A 20,519-nucleotide genomic window follows, 5' to 3' on the forward strand; every position below is an offset into this window, starting at 1 on the left:
ATTCTTTTAGTCTATTAAACTTTGCTAATAGCACTTTTACAGACTGTTTCATTGCTAATTCTGTGATTTCCATTAAAATTATAAACTATGGAGTGTCTTCATTGAGAATTCAAAATCAAATTTATGGCCTAGAAATTGGGTTGAATCTGAGTCATGATCCTGGTTCTGGACAGATGCTCCATGTGGTAGGTGGCATCACTATTGGGATGCTCCTCCGGGATCCACAATATGGTTTTTGCAGTGATCTCACTGGTTTGGATGCAGCGTAGGTGGAGAAGCACATGGGATGCACACTACAGTCATTTCAGTCCAATTTGACAACAGGGCTTTAGATGGCCATCAACTGCCTGATTTGCAAACGCATTTGGCTTAACTACACAGATGGAGCATCTGTAACCAATATAGTGGGTAACACACTCCCAGCCTGACCTACTAAACTTTGGTGATTGTATAATTAATAAATGATTGATAACCTTGGATAGGTTACTTCAGGAATCGACACAGAAACGCAAGATAAAGTCAGAAAATGCTGGAAGTACTCAGCAGGTCAGGCAGCATCTGCGGAGAGAGAAATCGAGTTAACGTTTCAGGTAGATGACCTTTCATCAGAAATATAAGACTGGATGCACATTTGGCCAGACTTGGCAAGTTCTCTTCCCTGAAGAATATAAGTTTCTAAAACGAAGCAGCTGACATTGTAGAGGAGCTGAATTAAAATAACTGATCACGTGGAACACTGAAGTTGGGTTGACTTTAAGGATGAGCTAAATTGAAGATAGTTGAAGATGCAACATTTAAACAAACCCCAAGGCCAGGTCCATTCAATAACAATAATTGACTTATTATAACACATTTAATTTCATTAAAGGTTCCAAGGCATTGCTCAGGAATGTAGTCAGAGGGGCAGCATGGTGGTACAGTGGTTAGCACTGCTGCCTCACAGCACCAGGGACCCGGGTTTGATTCCCAGCTCGGGTCACAGTCTGTGCAGAGTCTGAAAGTCCTCCCTGTGTCAGCATGGGTTTACTCCGGGTTTTCCCACAATCTGAAAAATGTGCTGGTTAGGTGTATTGGCCATGCTAAATTCTCCCTCAGTGTTCCTGAACAGGGACCAGAGTGTGACGACTAGGGGATTTTCACAGTAACTTCATTGCAGTGTTAATGTAAGCCGACTTGTGACACTAGTAAAAAAATATATAGCAATAAAGTTGGTAATGAGTCAAAAGGAGACGAAGACATGAGACTGGTCCATCTAAGAACCAGTTTTTAAGGATTGCCTTAAAGAAGCAGAGAGAGATAGAGAGGAATAGAAGTTTAGGAAGAGAAATTTCAAAGTTTAGGGCCTAAACAGCTAAAAGTACTGCCACTAATAGTTAGGGTGCAGGAAGAGAAATAAGAGGTTGGAACTGGAGGAATGTAGAGTTCTTATAAGGTTGTAGGACTGGAAGGGGTGACAGGTGTAGGAAAGAGTGAGTCTATGCAATGGTTTGAACATGATTTTTTCACAAGCTATAAGGAAACATTGCAATAATTGGAAATAATTATAGTCAGATTTCACCTCTGGAGCCCCAGTTGTACATTAGTGGGGAGGGGGTGGGTCAGTTTAGCTCAGATGGTTTTGATTCGATTTGATTTATTATTGTCACATATATTAGTATACAGTGAAAAGTTTTGTTTCTTGTGCGCTATACAGGCAAAGCATACCGTTCATAGAGAAGGAAACAAGAGATTGCAAAATGTAGTGTTAGTCATAGTTGATCTTGTAGAGAAAGATCAACTTAACGCGAGGTAGGTCCATTCAAAAGTCAGATGGCTGCAGGGAAGAAGCTGTTCTTATGTCGGTTGGTACGTGATCTCAGACTTTTGTATCTTTTTCCCAACCGAAGAAGGTGGGAGAGAGAATGTCCAGGCTGCGTGGGGTCCTTAATTATGCTGGCTGCTTTGCCGAGGCAGCGGGAAGTGTAGACAGAGTCAATGGATGGGAGGCTGGTTTGAGTGATGGATTGGGTTACATTCACGACCTTTTGTAGTTTCTTGTGGTCTTGGGCAGAGCAGGAGCCATACCAAGCTGTGATACAACCAGAAAGAATGCTTTCTATGGCGCATCTGTAAATGTTGTTGAGAGCCATAGCTGACATGCCAAAATTTCCTTAGTCTTCTGAGAAAGTAGAGGCACTGGTGGGTTTTCTTAACTGTAGTGTCGGCATGGGGGGACCAGGACAGGTTGTTGGTGATCTGGACATCTAAAAACTTGAAGTTTTCTACCATTTCTACGTTGTCCCAGTTAGTGTTGCAGAGTAACGCCAATGCCGTGGGGTCAATTCTCGTACTGGCTGAAGTTATTCATGAAGGCTCCACCTTGCCCCTCATCTAAGGTGTGGTGATCCTCAGTTTAATTCAGCACCAGTCAGCTCTTCCCCATCAAAGGGGAGAGCAGCCTATGGTCCGCTGGGACTATGGCGACTTTACCTTCCTATGTTAGGATTTGTGTTGAGTATAAAGTGCTCAAAGAGGGAGCAGGAACCAATCCTGAGACCCTTTACAAATGTTCATTATTCAAAGGAGAGTGTAGATTGGGGAGTGTGAGTGTATATTTGGGTGTGTGTGTAGATCTGGGATTGGTGGCCGGACGGACCTATTCACGGGATCAATAGGATTCTTAATTGAAATAAAGGCACTCAGCGAATTTGGGTTAACAATGTGGATTGTTCTACTGATTGCAGACACAGTGCTCGCTCAGTGAAACTCTGACTGAGCAGTTTATTACTCAGCTAGAAGCAGCTAGAATATTACAGTTCAGTAATAAACTGAGTGAGTGCTGTCCTGGTAGGTTTCTCATATCTACAGCTGATTCAAGGTGAACTCTCTCCCTCTTACCCACTCTTTCCCCAGTTTTACTCTTTCAACCACCAGCAGTACAGACTCAGTGAGATGAGCTCCCGCTATGTCCCTGCTAAGACCATATTATTCGAACAGGATAAGAAGGGGCTCACATACCGGATCCCCGCTCTCTTCTATCTGTCCGGTTCAGGGACCATCCTTGCTTTCGCTGAAGAGAGAATGAGTCCGGCTGATGCTGACGCGAATCTGCTGGTGCTTCGCCGAGGGAAGGTCTCCAGGACCCATGTGGAGGTGAGTCTGAGTCTCAGTGAACCAGTGACTTACTCACATAGAGAGACAGAGACAGGCAGACCATGGACAGATAAAGGGACAGACGCCACCAACTGCAGAGCTGAGCCAGGCTCTACCCAACACCCATCACCTTTGTTCTGTCATTTACACATTCTGATTTTTAAAAAATATTTTTTTTTACTCCACCCTTAAAGTTACAAAGCCAATGCTTGGAATGGACCAGGCAAACCCAATTCCATTTGCTTGCTCCAAAAATCAAATTCCAATTCATGATCCCCACAAGAGAGAGAAACAAGATCCGAACTGACAAAATAAAGCATTGCACCCCATCTGGGGCTTGATCCCACGCCTCCACCAATGGCTGGCCGTCTATTCAGCCCCTGCTGCCATGCCCTGCCCCACCCCCATTTCATTGAAAAACAGAAATGCAAAATCTCAGCAGGTCTGACAGTATCTGTGGAGAGAGAACGTTTCATAAAATCCATAGTGTGGAAGGAGCTATTTAGCTCCTTGAGTCTGCACTGATCACAATCCCACCCAGGCCCTATTCCTGTAACCTCGCCCGTTTACCCTGCTAATCCCCCTGACGTGGAGATGCCGGCGTTGGACTGGGGTAAACACAGTAAGAAGTTTAACAACACCAGGTTAAAGTCCAACAGGTTTATTAATCCCCCTGACACCAGAGTTAATTTAGTACAGCCAATCAACCTAACCCGCACATCTTTGGAAGGAAGGAAACTGGAACACCTGGAGGAAACCCACGGGGAGAACATGCAAATTCTGCACAGACGGTGACCCAAGGCTGGAATTGAACCTGGGTCCCTGTCGCTGAGGCAGCAGTGCTAACCACTGTGCCACTCCTGGAGTCTGGATGATTCCTTGTCCGACTATAACTTGAGAGTTTGACAAGTAGTCATTATTTCATAATCCAACTCATTTTTTCCCTGTGTGCATAAAAATATTTTGCTGTTGATTCAATTTCAAAATGAGATGACGCCTGAAAATCAGGAAAACCATTGAGACTTTATTTTTTTTGTTAATTTGTAGTTGTAAGAGAGAAAATATGATCAACACGTTAACCACAGACTTCATTGGATGCAGCAAAATGTAGTTATTGATGTGGCCTATCCCACCTACCAGGGAGGTTTATTGATGGGATGTGGAGAGATAATAGGTGTCTGCCCCCAGTTAAGTTTCCACCTAAAAGCAGCACATTGCTCTGCATTCCAAAGCTGCATCTTAAATGAGAAATCTGTCATAAACTGCAGTCAATTTTTTTGTAGATGCATAGTAAATGAGTGTGTTGTCTGATTTTGAATGTATATGCTGACCAGAGGAATTTGCAAAATTCTGGCACCAATTTCCTTTATGCCAGAATCTGGCCTGAATAAATTGGAAAATGGATCTGAAACTGACCCCCTAATATTTAATATACTGTATAATAGCACAAAGTGGAAAGATCATATTTGATTACACATCCCATGTGACATTGGTCGTAAAGGATGGCCATTTTGGAAAAATGGGTTGCCGGAAAACTAGTTTGAAAAACACTGGTGTATATAATTGTCTCTGCGGTGTTGCTGGCAACATAAATCTTGAAATGTTGTTGTACCAGGCTTAAAGTCACTTAATGGTCAAATACTTCTGTTGGTGATGATTTAACAAAATACCCCACTGGTTTCTCAAGGCCAAGTTCGTCTTCCTGCAGTAACACAGTTCCTACACCAATGTTACACTCATCCACCATTAGTTTGAACAGCTTATCGTAGTTGGGTGCTGCTAACACTGGGTTTGTCATCAACACAGTTATTAAATGTTTGAATGTTGTTTGGCAATCCTCCATCCAGATAGAATGTTTGTTCTTCTTTAAGAGCTCGGAGCAGTGATACCATGCTGCTAAATTTGGAACAAACTTGCAATAGAATCTGCTCATGCCCAGAAATCTAAATTTCTTTTCAATTGGTAGGTTCGGAAAATTCCAAATGGCCTGTACTTTTGCATCGCGTGGGATCCTTTGACCATATCCCACTATGTGACCTAGGTATGAAATTTGGGCTTTAGCAAATTCACTTTTTTTGCTAGGTTCATCATAAGTTTTTTTTTAATTCATTCATAGGACATGGGCGTCACTGGCCAGCATTTATTACTCAACCCTAGTTGCCCAAGGGCAGTTGAGTCAACCATATTGCTGTGGCTCTGGAATCACATGTAGGCCAGACTACGTAAAGATGACAGATTTCCTTCCCTGAAGGACGTTAGTGAACCAGATGGGTTTTTCCGACAATCGGCAACAGTTTCATGGTCATCAGTAGATTCTTAATTCCAGATTTTTTTTACTAAATTCAAATATCCCCATCTGCCGTGGCGGGATTCGAACTCGGGTCCCCAGAACATTAGCTGAGTTTCTGGATTGATAGTCTACCGATAATACCACTAGGCCATCACCTCCAAATTTGGCTTGTTGTAAGCAGTGAAACAGTTCTGTTGGGTGGCACAAGTGTTCTTCCCAACTCTGGCTGAATACCACCAAATCATTGGTATGTACGGCACAGTGACTCAATCCTCAAATCACCTGGTTAATGAGCCACTGAAAAGTTGTGGGTGCATTCTTCATCCCGAACAGCATCATCTTGAATTGATAAAGTCCTTGTGACGTTGCAAACACAGAGATCTCCTTTGCTGCCTTAGTGCAAGTTACTTGCCAATAACAAGTCTATTTTAATGATGAATTTTGATTGTCCAACACACTCTATACAATCTTCTAAATGTGGTATAGGGAATGAATCCCTCTTGGTTACGGCATTCGCCCGCCTGTAGTCATGCATAGTCTTTGGGTTTCATCCACTTTGGGCACCAGGACAAAAGGGAACTCCAGTCACTAGAACTTAATTCAATCAGATCATTTCGGAGCATATACTCAATTTCCTTTTGTACCTGTAATAACTCAGCTGAACTTAACCTCTATGAATATTGTTTGATTGGAACGGTGACCCCCACATCTATATCGTGTGTTGTTGATCCCACAAATACATTTATAGGACTGCAGTAACTCTGTCAGTTCACTTCAGCTCTTATCTGGGAGATGACTTAACAACTGGTTTAATTTTCCAGTACTTTCTCATTGACTTCCATGTAATTCATTTGGGCAATGTCATAATTTGCCCCCTCTAATTCCCCCTGCTTTGTTACTAACAAGGCCTCCTGCCTGTTCTCATCTCCTCTACTCCAATACTTCATTAACATGTTCACATGACACATTTGTGATTTGGGGTGTGTACCAGATAGTTTACCTCGATCAATTTCCTTTCTAGATGATACACCCACTGAATCTCTCTTTCAAAGCTAGATTTGAGAATCCCCTGACACAGCACTCTCTCTCCCCTATTGTAAAACTGAGGTTGGGCCATCCCATTAGCCTTTGCTTTCATTCTTTGCTGTGCTGTCGTTAAATGTTTTCTTGCCACCTCAATGGTTCCATTCAGTCGTTGCCTGAAATTTGAGATGTAGTCTCTGACTTCATATTTAATAACTTTTCATGAATTAAATTCAATGGCCCTCTGGCCTCTTGCCTGTTTGAAATGACTAAATTTGGTAAATTCATTTGGAGCATCCTAATCGCAAATAATAAAAATAGAATCTTTGTCCCAATCATGAGCGTAGTCTTGGTTATAAGCCCTCATCATAGTTTTCAAAGTCTGGTGCCACCTCTCTAGTGCACCCTGGGACTCAGGATAATAGGCTGATGAGTTATACTATTTGATCTCCAGGCTACTCATCTCTTTGAATAGTTCTGACACAATTTGACCCCTGGTCTGATTGTATATCCTTTGGTAAGCCAAGGAATTTGATGCACTTATCTACTGCTCTCCTGGCAATAATTGTTCTTGAGGGTATGGCTTCAGGGAATCGGGTGGATGTGTCTATGATAATTAGCAAATATTGATTCCTGCTTTGCATTCTCGACAATGCCCCCTATGCAGTTGATTAGGACCCTTGTAAAAAGTTCTTCAAATGCTGGGATAGGGATTAAAGGTATGGGCTTGATTACTGTTTGTGGTTTTTCTATTACCTGATAGAGGTGACAGGTTTGGCAAAACGTTACTACACCCTTGTGTAGTCCAGGCCAATCAGACTCTTTGGATTTTGTCTTGGGGTTTTCTTTCTTCTGAGGTGTCCCCCGAATGGAATCTCATGAGTTATCCTCAGAATCTCTTTACTACTTGGATGGTAATGGTGTACTTCTGTCCATCTTGTCCTCTGTGCTAACATGTGATGGTCACTGTTTTCTCATTATGTTCTCCTGTACATGGTAACACTCAGGGATACTTTGAGAGATTCCAGTGCAGAGTACGTGGTCTATTTTAATTTTGAGTCATTCTGCTGCAATTCAGTCAACCTCTCTGAATTGAAAACATTGGTCTCATTCTCATTTAGCTTGCTGCAGATGGTATCAAATAACCTGATCTCACTGGCCTTGCCCTGGATTTGCAACTCCTCCCTCTTTTGTCTTAATTTATGGGCTGTGATTGCATCACTATGCAATCCAGAAAAACACCAGGATGGTCTGTTTGTAATTACTTTGTTGCTAGAATGTCTACCAGCTGTTCGACTACAGTAGGCATCGTGACCATCTATGATCCTGCTACATCATTCCCTAGAATGAATTGAATGCCTGCAATGGGTAGGGTTTGAACCATGCCTACCACTACTTCCCCTGTTTCCAAGCTACTCTCTAAGCTTTCTTTATTAAAGGTATTTCTTTTGTTTCTCCGTGAATGCTGCAAATTAACACCCTCTCTTGCAACATCTCTTCTGGGCAACAAATATCTCTATCCTATAATATTGGGGGTTGACTCACACCTGCATCTCATAATATTTTAATATCCTTTCCCAATTCATCCTGCCCACATGGAAATATTTTACCATTGCGCACAAAGGCCAGAATTTTCTGACCACTCGCCAGCAGGATTTTCCCATCCCGCTGCAGCGAACAGAGATTTGACTTGTCACCAAAATCTGTCTTTACTGTAGCAGGAGCATGGTGTGAATGGGCAGTAAGATCACGCCCAATATTTTATGAATACATCCACCATCTTCTGTCCCTGTGCAAGTAGTGCACACCTTGTCACCCTTTTTGTCTGCCCTTGCACTTGTTGTATCAATGCAATTGGCTTTTCTGATTCCCCAGTTTTTAAGATCCCTTTGTACGATTGATAACCTCAATGGAATGACTCTAATCTCCAGCATACTGCTCTGGTGTGGCCCAGTTTATTGCAATGTCAATATCTGACTCTCTTATCTCTCACCCTTCCAACAGACTTGGGTTTATTTTGAGAGGAAGCATCCTTGAAGATTCATACCACTCCATAGGTCTCCAGAGGTGTCTCAAAATAGGAAGGGCTTGGTGACAGGTGTGAGAGGGGAGGGGAGTGGACAGTTAGAAGAAGGGTCACCTGTGGTTGTCCCACTCCAAAACAGGTACATTGTTTTAGATAGTGTGGAGGAGTGTGCCTCTCCAGGGGTAAGACACAGTGACCAGGTCACTGGCACACAGTCAGGCTCTGTGGCCCGGAAAGGGAAGAGAGGGGTTAGGAGAGCGATAGTGGTGGGGGATGCGTCAGTTAGAGGGACAGACAGGCGATTCTGTGGGGGCGAACGGGACTCCAGGATGGTAGTCTGCCTACCTGGTGCTGGGGTCACGGATGTCTCCGAGCGGATAGGAGGCATTTTAAAAGGGGAAGATAAAGAAACGGATGTCATTATACACATTGGTGGAAATGACGTAGATAGGAAGAGTAGGGGGGTCCTAAGGGAGCAATTCAGGGAGTTGGGAAATAGGTTAAAAAGTAGGGTCACTAGGGTGGCCATCTCTGGGCTGCTCCCAATGCCTCGTGCCAGTGAGGATAAGAATAGGGAGTTGGTTCAAATGAATGCCTGGCTAAAGGACTGGTCCAGGAGGGAGGGCTTTATTTTCATAGACCAATGGGAGGTTTTCAGGAGAGGATGGCACCTGTACAAGAGGGAGGGGTCACAACTAAGTTGGAAGGGCACAAATATCCTGGCTGGGAGCTTTGCTAATGCAGTTCGGGGGGGTTTAAACTAGTGTGGCAGGGGGGTGGGGATCAAACTATTAGGTCTATAAGTGTGGTGGCTGGGGACGAGCTTGGGGCTGGGACAAGGCTGGCAAAGAAGAAGAGCACTCTGGGGGAGGACGACCTCACTGAGCCTGGGGGTCTGGAGTGCTTATACTTCAATGCAAGGAGCGTAGCAGGTAAAACAGACGAACTTGGGGCCTTAATGCGCACGAGGAATTTGGATGTGGTTGCGGTGACGGAGACTTGGTTGAAAGAGGGACAGGACTGGCAGCTGAATATTCCAGGGTACAAGTGTTTTAGGCGAGACAGAGGAGGGGCCAAAAGAGGTGGGGGAGTAGCGGTATTGGTTGGAGAGCATATTACAGCGGTGCAGAGGGAGGACAATTCGGAGGAGTCGTGTAGCGAGTCACTCTGGGTGGAGCTTAGAAACAGGAAAGGCGCAGTCACTATGTTGGGGGTGTACTACAGGCCCCCCAACAGCCCAAGGGAAGTGGAAGAATGGATATGTCAGGAGATACTGGATAGGTGCAGGAAATATAGGGTTGTTGTAGTGGGAGACTTCAATTTCCCTGGTATAGACTGGAAATCGCTGAGGGCAGGGACTCTGGATGGTGAGGCATTTGTAAAATGTGTACAGGAGGGTTCGTTGGAACAATATGTGGACAGCCCAACTAGAGAGGGGGCTATACTGGACCTGGTGCTGGGGAATGAACCCGGTCAGGTCTTCAAAGTTTTGGTCGGGGAACATGTGGCAAATAGTGACCACAATTCTGTTAGCTTTAGGATAGTGATGGAAAAGGATGAGTGGTGTCCCAAGGGTAAGGTGTTGGATTGGGGGAAGGCTAACTTTATTGGGATCAGGCAGAAATTGGCAGCTCTTGATTGGGAGAGGCTGTTTGAGGGTAAATCCACATCTGGTATGTGGCAGTCTTTTAAGGAACGGTTGTTAGGGCTACAGGACAAGCATGTGCCTGTAAAAAAGAAGGATAGGAAGGGTAGGATTAGAGAACCGTGGATAACCAGGGAAATTGAGGGACTGGTCAAAAGGAAAAGAGAGGCGTATGTTAGGTCCAAGCAGCTAAAAACGGAGGGAGCTCTGGAGGAGTATAATGAAAGTAGGAAAATACTCAAACGGGGAATTAGAAGAGCAAAAAGGGGTCACGAAATGTTCTTGGCAGACAGGATTAAGGAGAATCCCAAGGCATTTTATTCATACGTTAGGAACAAAAGGGTTGTAAGGGAAAAAATCGGACCTCTCCGGGACAAAAGTGGGGACTTCTGCTTGGAGCCCAAAGAGGTAGGGGAGATCCTAAATGAATACTTTGCGTCGGTATTCACTAAGGAGAGGGATGTGTTGACTGGGAGTGTCTCGGAGGGGAGTGTTGAACCGTTGGAGAAAATCTCCATTACAAAGGAGGAAGTGTTAGGTTTGTTAGAGAATATAAAGACTGACAAATCCCCAGGGCCTGATGGAATCTATCCAAGGCTGCTCAGGGAGACGAGAGGTGAAATAGTTGGGCCTCTGACGCAAATCTTTGTCTCGTCACTGGACACAGGTGAGGTCCCAGAGGATTGGAGGATAGCCAATGTGGTCCCGTTATTTAAGAAGGGTAGGAAGGATAACCCGGGTAATTATAGGCCGGTGAGCTTGACGTCCGTGGTGGGGAAGTTGTTGGAGAAGATTCTTAAAGATAGGATGTATGCGCATTTAGAAAGGAATAAACTCATTAACGATAGTCAACATGGTTTTGTGAGAGGGAGGTCATGCCTCACGAACCTGGTGGTGTTTTTTGAAGAAGTGACCAAAATGGTTGACGAAGGAAGGGCCGTGGATGTTGTCTATATGGACTTTAGTAAAGCGTTTGACAAAGTCCCTCATGGTAGGCTAGTGAAAAAGGTTGGATCCCATGGGATAAAGGGGGAGGTGGCTAGATGGGTGGAGAACTGGCTTGGTCATAGAAGACAGAGGGTGGTAGTGGAAGGGTCTTTTTCCGGCTGGAGGCCTGTGACTAGTGGTGTACCGCAGGGCTCTGTATTGGGACCTCTGCTGTTTGTGATTTATATAAATGATCTGGAAGAAGGAGTAACTGGGGTGATCAGTAAGTTTGCGGACGACACAAAACTGGCAGGACTTGCAGATAGTGAGGAACATTGTCAGAGGCTACAGAAGGATATAGATAGGCTGGAAATTTGGGCAAGGAAATGGCAGATGGAGTTCAATCCTGATAAATGCGAAGTGATGCATTTTGGTGGGAATAATGTAGGGAGGAGCTACACGATAAATGGAAGAACCATAAAGGGTGTAGAGACGCAGAGGGACCTGGGTGTGCAAGTCCACAGATCTTTGAAGGTGACGTCACAGGTGGAGAAGGTGGTGAAGAAGGCATATGGCATGCTTGCCTTTATAGGACGGGGCATAGAGTATAAGAGTTGGGGTCTGATGTTGCAGATGTATAGAACGTTGGTTCGGCCGCATTTGGAATACTGCGTCCAGTTCTGGTCGCCACACTACCAGAAGGACGTGGAGGCTTTGGAGAGAGTACAGAGGAGGTTTACCAGGATGTTGCCTGGTATGGAGGGGCTTGGTTATGACGAGAGATTGGGGAAACTGAGGTTGTTCTCCTTGGAAAGACGGAGGATGAGGGGAGACTTAATAGAGGTGTATAAAATTATGAAAGGCATAGATAGGGTGAACGGTGGGAAGCTTTTCCCCGGGTCGGTGGTGACGTTCACGAGGGGTCATAGGTTCAAGGTGAAGGGGGGGAGGTTTAACACAGATATCAGAAGGACATATTTCACACAGAGGGTCGTGGGGGCCTGGAATGTGTTGCCGGGCAAGGTGGTGGAGGCGGACACACTGGGAACGTTTAAGACTTATCTAGACAGCTATATGAACGGAGTGGGAATGGAGGGATACAAAAGAGTGATCTAGTTTGGACCAGGGAGCGGCGCGGGCTAATTGTTCCTGGTTTCTCGTTTCAAGGCTTCATTCTACGATCATCTTGCTGGTGCCAGTACAGAGCGAGACTGCGGATAGTTGGGAACCTGTCTCGGGGGCAGGGGATTCATATGGTGTTCGTGGAAGTGGAAATGACTAGGGTTGGGAAGCATTTTCCGATCGGGGCCATTGTGATCTCCTGGACTCGTTTCGATCGCCTCAGGGGGTCGGAGAGGAATTTCCCAGATTTTTTTTTCCCCATATTGGCCCTGGGGTTTTTCACTCTGGGTTTTCGCCTCTCCCTGGAGATCACATGGTCTGGAATGGGGGGGTGGGGGTGAGTTAATAGGTTGTAATGAACAAAGCATCGTAGCTGTGAGGGACAGCTCGGTGGATAGGATATTGGTATGTAGATAGGCTGGAAAATTGGGTGGGGATCCTGGATTCAGGATTCAATCCTGGACCGGGGAGCGGCGCGGGCTTGGAGGGCCGAAGGGCCTGTTCCTGTGCTGTATTGTTCTTTGTTCTTTGTTCACTCCCTCTCTGTTGCCTGTCCTCTCCCACACTTTCCCAGTTTCTATCTTTCTCTGATTTAAAGGTGGGTCTGAAGAAAAGCTTTGGTCTATAAACCAACTCGTGCTTGTCGGCAAGCTCTGCAGCTTGTCTGCCCGTTCTAACCTTTTGTTCCTCAACATGTGTTCTAATCAAGGTAGGCAATGAGCCTTTAAATTTCTCCAGCAGAATTATCTCTAAGTTCTTCATAACTTATGTCTATTTTCAGTGATCGTATCCATTTATCAAAATGACTTGTTTAACCCTTTGAATTTAATGTGCATCTGTCTGGATCTCTAAACCTGCCTCAGGAGATGCTTATATCACACTAGCCCTACCTACAAATTTTGCTGTACAAGCAGGATCCAAATACCTAGGGGACATCTCGGCTGTCTAGTTATTTTTCAAAAGCACAAAAAAAGTCTCCGCTTGTTTTTCATTGAATTTTGGGAGACCATGTACATATTAAAACATTTCCCCACTGGTTTCCTGTCTAGAACCACTTTCTTCTTCATTCAGCTCTGTGCCTGCTGCAATTTGGCCCTTGCCCTTTGCACTTTCAATTGCCTTTGGCTCCTCTTCTCTTTCCCTCTCTTTTCCTCTCTCTCTTCTGCATCTCTAGGTTCTTTAATTGCTAAGTCTCTTTCTACTTGAAGCTTAGCTAGTTCAATTTCTTCCATTCTCGAAATACTGGATCTGGCTACCCCTCTTGTAGGCTTAAATGCGCTGCCAAATTTTTCAATTATCTAAGCCATCTTTGTCCTTCTAGATAGACATGTCCAATTTATTTGCCAATTCCATCAATTTAGTTGCTACGGTTACATTGTCTACTTCCAGGTAAGACTGAAATTCCTCCAGAGCCATTGTGCAGCCACCTTTTTTAAAATAACATGTGCCCCTCGGTTGCACATGTCTTTACTATTGTTAGGTTCAAAGTCAAAAATCCCCTACACCCAAGGAATTTAAGGCTTTTAGAATTCTGGACTCCTGCAGTGTGTGCAGGAGGGTTTCCTGACACAATATGTGGATAGGCCGACAAGGGGTGAGGCCACATTGGATTTGGTACTGGGAAATGAACCGGGCCAAGTGTTAGATTTGGTTGTGGGAGAGAACTTTGGAGATAGTGACCACAATTCGGTGTCTTTTGTTATTGCAATGGAGAGGGATAGGGCCGGACGGCAGGGCAAGGCTTACAATTGGGGGAGAGGTAATTATGATGCGATTAGGCAAGAATTAGGGGGCATAAGATGGGAACAGAAACTGTCAGGGAAAGGCACTGATGAAAAGTGGAACTTTTTCAAGGAACAAATACTGGGTGTCCTTGATAGGTATGTCCCTGTCAGGCAGGGAGGAAATGGCCGAGTGAGGGAACCGTGGTTCACAAAAGAGGTGGAATGTCTTGTGAAAAGGAAGAGGGAAGCTTATGTAGGGATGAGGAAACAAGGTTCAGATGGCTCGATTGAGGGTTACAAGTTAGCAAGGAATGAGCTGAAAAAGGGGCTGAGGAGAGCTAGGAGGGGACATGAGAAGTCCTTGGCGGGTCGGATCAAGGAAAACCCCAAGGCTTTTTACTCTTATGTGAGGAATAAAAGAATGACCAGGGTGAGGTTAGGGCCGGTCAAGGACAGTGGTGGGAAATTGTGTATGGAATCAGTAGAGATAGGCAAGGTGATGAATGAATACTTTTCTTCAGTGTTCACCAAGGAGAGGGGCCATGTTTTTCAGGAAGAGAAGGTGTTACAGGCTAATAGGCTGGAGGAAATAGATGTTCGGAGGGAGGATGTATTGGCAGTTTTGAATAAACTGAAGGTCGATAAGTCCCCTGGGCCTGATGAAATGTATCCTAGGATTCTTTGGGAGGCGAGGGATGAGATTGCAGAGCCTTTGGCTTTGATCTTTGGGTCCTCGCTGTCCACGGGGTTGGTGCCAGAGGACTGGAGAGTGGCGAATGTTGTTCCTCTGTTTAAGAAAGGGAATAGAAATGACCCTGGTAATTATAGACCGGTTAGTCTGACTTCGGTGGTTGGTAAATTGATGGAAAAGGTCCTTAGGGATGGGATTTACGACCATTTAGAAAGATGCGGATTAATCCGGGATAGTCAGCACGGATTTGTGAAAGGCAAATCGTGCCTCACAAATTTGATAGAATTTTTTGAGGAGGTAACTAGGTGTGTTGATGAAGGTAGGGCGGTTGATGTCATATACATGGATTTTAGTAAGGCGTTTGATAAGGTCCCCCATGGTCGGCTTATGATGAAAGTAAGGAGGTGTGGGATAGAGGGAAAGTTGGCCGATTGGATAGGTAACTGGCTATCTGATCGAAGACAGAGGGTGGTGGTGGATGGAAAATTTTCGGACTGGAGGCAGGTTGTTAGCGGAGTGCCGCAGGGATCGGTGCTTGGTCCTCTGCTCTTTGTGATTTTTATTAATGACTTAGAGGAGGGGGCTGAAGGGTGGATCAGTAAATTTGCTGATGACACCAAGATTGGTGGAGTAGTGGATGAGGTGGAGGGCTGTTGTAGGCTGCAAAGAGACATAGATAGGATGCAAAGCTGGGCTGAAAAATGGCAAATGGAGTTTAACCCTGATAAATGTGAGGTGATTCATTTTGGTAGGACTAATTTAAATGTGGATTACAGGGTCAAAGGTAGGGTTCTGAAGACTGTGGAGGAACAGAGATATCTTGGGGTCCATATCCACAGATCTCTAAAGGTTGCCACTCAAGTGGATAGAGCTGTGAAGAAGGCATATAGTGTGTTAGCTTTTATTAACAGGGGGTTGGAGTTTAAGAGCCGTGGGGTTATGCTACAACTGTACGGGACCTTGGTGAGACCGCATTTGGAGTATTGCGTGCAGTTCTGGTCACCTCACTATAAGAAGGATGTGGAAGCGCTGGAAAGAGTGCAAATGAGATTTACCAGGATGCTGCCTGGTTTGGAGTGTCGGTCTTATGAGGAAAGGTTGAGGGAGCTGGGGCTGTTCTCTCTGGAGCGGAGGAGATTGAGGGGAGACTTAATAGAGGTTTATAAAATGATGAAGGGGATAGATCGAGTGAACGTTCAAAGACTATTTCCTCGGGTGGATGGAGCTATTACAAGGGGGCATAACTATAGGGTTCATGGTGGGAGATATAGGAAGGATATCAGAGGTAGGTTCTTCACGCAGAGAGTGGTTGGGGTGTGGAATGGACTGCCTGCAGTGATAGTGGAGTCAGACACTTTAGGAACATTTAAGCGGTTATTGGATAGGCACATGGAGCACACCAGGATGGTAGGGAGTGGGATAGCTTGATCTTGGTTTCAGATGAAGGTCGGCACAACATCGTGGGCCGAAGGGCCTGTTCTGTGCTGTAATGTTCTATGTTCTATGTTCTATGAACCCCCGATTTTCTGGGGTGATACTCGGCTGATTGTTATCTGTGCGGGTGTCCCAACCTGGGACACTGATTCGTGGTGGCGCATAGTTTTCTTTACAGGAATGGTGTCAGGAGCCACATTTGAAGCCCAGTCGTAGTATAATACTTATTAAAGACTATTAATTTCAATAAAGAAATGGCATATATATACTTGAACAGAACCATGATGATCTAAGACAGTTGTATTACACACCCACACAGGTTAAGGGGGAATTACCTTTTTTGAGCCAAAGTATGTTTACAAGATCTGAACTCAGAACTTCCCGCTACCCAAACAAATCTAATTCGGTAGACCCATAAGTAAAGGCCAGCCTATAGTGACCACACTGCATATGATTGACTTGTTACTCTGGAGAATGTCTCCTTGATTCAGTGAAGACATGGTTTTAACTGTCTGCACAAAAGTTTCTGCAATCTTGCTTCTGGTTTGTTAGCTAGAGCCAGCTTACAGACTGCTAGATGGAATCTGCCTCCTGCTTCCAAGAAAAGATTCCCAATCGCACCATTGTTTCCCTTTGAAGAGTCTCTCTGGATATTTGGCTGATTGTCCCCTCATCTTCTGTTAGTTCTAAAAGATTAACATGCGCATGTCTTCCCTGAATGTTGCAATCATCTACCCAAAGTGTTTCCTATTAGCAGAATGATTTGGTCTTATCTACAACTGTTCATCTCATTATTGGGATTCCCATCCTATGAAATACCTTTTGAAATGCTGGTGGCTATGAACGTGCCGGCATAATCATGACACTGTTTCCAGTTCTCTTTAGCTCTGACCAAGAGTCATCCAGATGTGAAACATTAGCTCTGTTCTCTCTGCTGAGATTTTTTGTGTCAGATCGGATCAAAAGGTTAACATTCCATTAATCTATTTTGATTATTTTCCAAACCAGTTTATGACACTTAAATGACCTGTGTACATGTACCTTTGCTGCTTTAGTCATCCATTTTGTTATTTTTGCTCCATAAGGGGTATTAACCGGTTTGGTCTCGAATCAAATGTTTATGGAACACTTCCCATTGATCGTCTACCATTTTACCCATTAACAGATTTGCTCAGTTTATTGTGGGGTCTCTGTCCCATTGCACTGGAATCTATGCAATATTTTGGGGTGAAGAAGATCAAAGGATATGGGAGGGGGGAGAGGGAGGGGGGTGGGGGAGGTGAGATCAGGTTATTGAATTGGATGATCAGCCATGATCATAATGCTCACGAAGGGCCGAATGGCCACCGCCTCCTATTTTCTATGTAAAGTTCGAATATTAGTTACTCTGCATTTCTCCCTTTCAAACATTTGTTGAAATCCATTATATTATCACTATTTGATAAATGTTCCCATGCGTTATACTGTTAATGTCATGAGACCAAAATATTGGTTCTAGGACATTTTGTGTTGCAGAAAACTTTTCCTTGTTCCAACCAAATGAATGTTAAAAACCCCCAATTAAAAAGTGTTTGTGACATGCTTGTATTTATAAAGTTTCCACTGCTTGTTGATCTCCCATTATAATCTCATTTAGATGATTTCATCCTTCATCACTCAGGCTGTTCTACGCTCTTCCCCTTTGTAGATCACGTAACGCAGTGAGTTTTACTTGTTGTCCTGACTGTCTCGCAACCATATCAGTCATGTCTACCATCATACAACCCAAGTTGAATTTGTGCCTACGATTCATTCAATTTGTCCCTCTTTCATATCCACATATTGCTGTAAATATTGCAACGATCCTGTCAATGTGTTTTGCCTTTGTGTTTTTTCTCTTTGTCCTGAGTCTTGAATGTTGAAGCCATTTTGTAATATTCACATTACCAAGGTCAAAATGACACAAGCCAGTGTGTTTGTACCCCCTGCATCTTGCCTGTACTAGTTCCCACATTACATATTTGGTGAGCAATTGAGAAGGAGCACTAAGCTGATGAGATGACATTTCCAGCTTTTAGTTTCCGACAGAGATCCTTGGCATGCTAAAGGTGCACTGGAATGGTAAACCTAAATGGTAATGGCTAATACTGGGAGGCCTAGTCAACTTGCGGAGCTTCCAGATCACCTTCCTTAAGAGCTGAATGTTGTACTGAGCACGTTTACTGCAGAGAAATGTAACGATTAAAACATGTGAAGAATAAATTACAAAAAATTTTGTGACTTGACCACAGTTTAATCATTTAACATTTGTCAGTTTGACAGTGGGAAATATGACAATAGGTGGATGGGAAAGAGAAGTGGTGAACATTTGGGTTGGTGACTGAGGAGGGGGAAATATGGGTTGGGGGAGGGGTACTCAGGCTTTGGTTGGGGGGAATGCAGAAGTTATGGGTTGACAGCTCTGTTTCGTGTGAGAATGTTTGCAGTTGTCACAATGACCCCACGGAGGGCGAGGTGGGAGAGAGAAATAAAGGTAAATTAATTTTTAAAAAGTTTGAAAAGGTGTGTAGAATATTGAAGGATGAAGGCCACAGTTAGAGATTTGTTAAAGTCATGAAATGGTTGCCTCTGAATTTCTGCATTTGCTTTATCTAATCATCTCCAGGGTTTTAATTAAAAACGGAGGTGAAATTTTATTGGAAGCTGGGGTCTCATCTCTCATTGTAACTGGTGAAGAATTGACGTAAAACCTCAATGGTGAAGATGTTATAGACGGGGTTGTTGCTGACCTCCCACCAGATATTCTGGGAGAGTCAGTGTGACCTTCCAGCTGGCTAGAGTGATCTGAAAGCCATGCTGTTCATCTGCTTAAACCCATTTCTCACTTTAACCCTCTCTCTCTCTTTCTTGCTTACAGTGGGAGGATATGAAAACTCTCCACTCTGCCCACCTGGAAGGTCACAGGTCCATGAACCCATGCCCTGTGTATGATCATTCCACCAACACACTCTTCCTTCTCTTCATTGCAATCCTGGGGCGCACCACAGAAACGTATCAACTTATTACGGGCAACAATGTGACTCGCCTCTGCTGTGTGAGCAGCACTGACCAGGGCCAGAGCTGGAGTGCCCTGATTGACCTGACTAACCCCACCATTGGCTGCTCCATTGAAGAATGGGCAACCTTCGCTTTGGGCCCGGGGCATGGGATCCAGCTCAAGTCTGGGAGACTTGTTATCCCGGCATATGCCTATCGCATTGACTCGAAGGAATGTTTTGGAAGAATCTGCAGGTGTAGCCCTCATTCCTTCACTTTCTACAGTGATGACCATGGCAAGGTCTGGAAGTTTGGAAACTTCATCGACAACCTGGAGACTGTGGAGTGCCAGGTGGTTTCGGTGGATGGGGAGGGTGGCCACAATGTCCTGTACTGTAATGCCAGGACACCATTGAATTTCAGAGCTCAGGCACTCAGCGCAGATGGTGGTGCTGTCTTCCAGGACGGGCAGTTCATTCCAAAGCTGGTGGAACCACCCCGGGGATGCCATGGAAGTGTCATTGGTTTTCCAGCCCCCATGATCCCATGGTGTGAAGAGCTATCAGTCAAGCATGGCTTCCACTCTGCAAACCAGCAGCTAGCACACCCTCCGCATAAACGCTTGAGTTTCGACTTCCGGACTCCAACTTGGGTCCTCTACTCTCACCCAACAAGTCCAGCGTCACGGCTCCACCTCGGAGTTTATCTCAGTACGTTCCCGCAGGACCCCAGCAGCTGGACGGAGCCCTGGATTATCCATGAAGGACCCAGTGCTTACTCGGACCTGGCATTTATAGAGTTGGCCTCCACCAAAGTTCATGAGGCTCAACTCCCAGCAGTGGCGTTTGCCTGCCTTTATGAATGTGGATTCAAATCGGCACATGAGAAAATAGCGTTTAGCCTGTTTACAATGCGTGAGTTACTGCACAATATTCCACACTTGCCCACACAATCCCAGGTGGAGTTCAGCACCACGACCAGTTCTGTCTGCTGTCCCATTACATGAGTTCGGGGTAAATGGTGGATGGTTAAAATGGGTTCACTTAATTAGCTGGTGCAAATTCAGAAGGAATGATTTTAGTTGCTCAAGCAAAATAAAATGACTTTATAGCAAATCCTGTGACTTTCATTTATTTGTCTAAGGGATGTGGTTTGGTGGATCTGAGTGACACCAGAGTTTGAATTGATGCAAACTTGGTCTACCTGGTTAAATGTTGGCTTTTTAAAATGAAACAAAACACTGGTATATTTTATAATAAAACTCGCATATTCAGGAGAATTGTGGGTGCACCTACGACTGCAGTCGTTCAAGAAGGCAGCTCATCCTTGCCTTCCCGAGGGCAATAATGCCCACGACACCCACATCCCAAGAATGAAATGCAAGCAATGTTTAACTGGCACCTTTTTATACCACTGGAGTAAGTGCCGAGGGATGTTATAATTTACACACAGGTGCTAAAGATTGCCTGATTGGTTACCATTTTTCTCCT

The 20,519-nt window shown here is 44.7% G+C and overlaps 1 protein-coding gene across 1 annotated transcript; it reads left to right on the forward strand.

Moving 5' to 3' along the window:
- Positions 1 to 2,931: 2,931 nt before the first annotated feature.
- On the forward strand, positions 2,932 to 20,035 carry neu4 (sialidase 4). Its single transcript, XM_078202954.1, has 2 exons — positions 2,932 to 3,132; positions 18,911 to 20,035. Exons 1-2 carry the CDS (start codon positions 2,932 to 2,934, stop codon positions 20,033 to 20,035), a joined length of 1,326 nt encoding a protein of 441 aa, XP_078059080.1.
- The last annotated feature ends 484 nt before the right edge of the window (positions 20,036 to 20,519 follow it).

The sequence above is a fragment of the Mustelus asterias genome, chromosome 3, assembly GCF_964213995.1.
Source record: "Mustelus asterias chromosome 3, sMusAst1.hap1.1, whole genome shotgun sequence".
In the NCBI taxonomy this organism is placed as follows: Eukaryota; Metazoa; Chordata; class Chondrichthyes; order Carcharhiniformes; family Triakidae; genus Mustelus; species Mustelus asterias.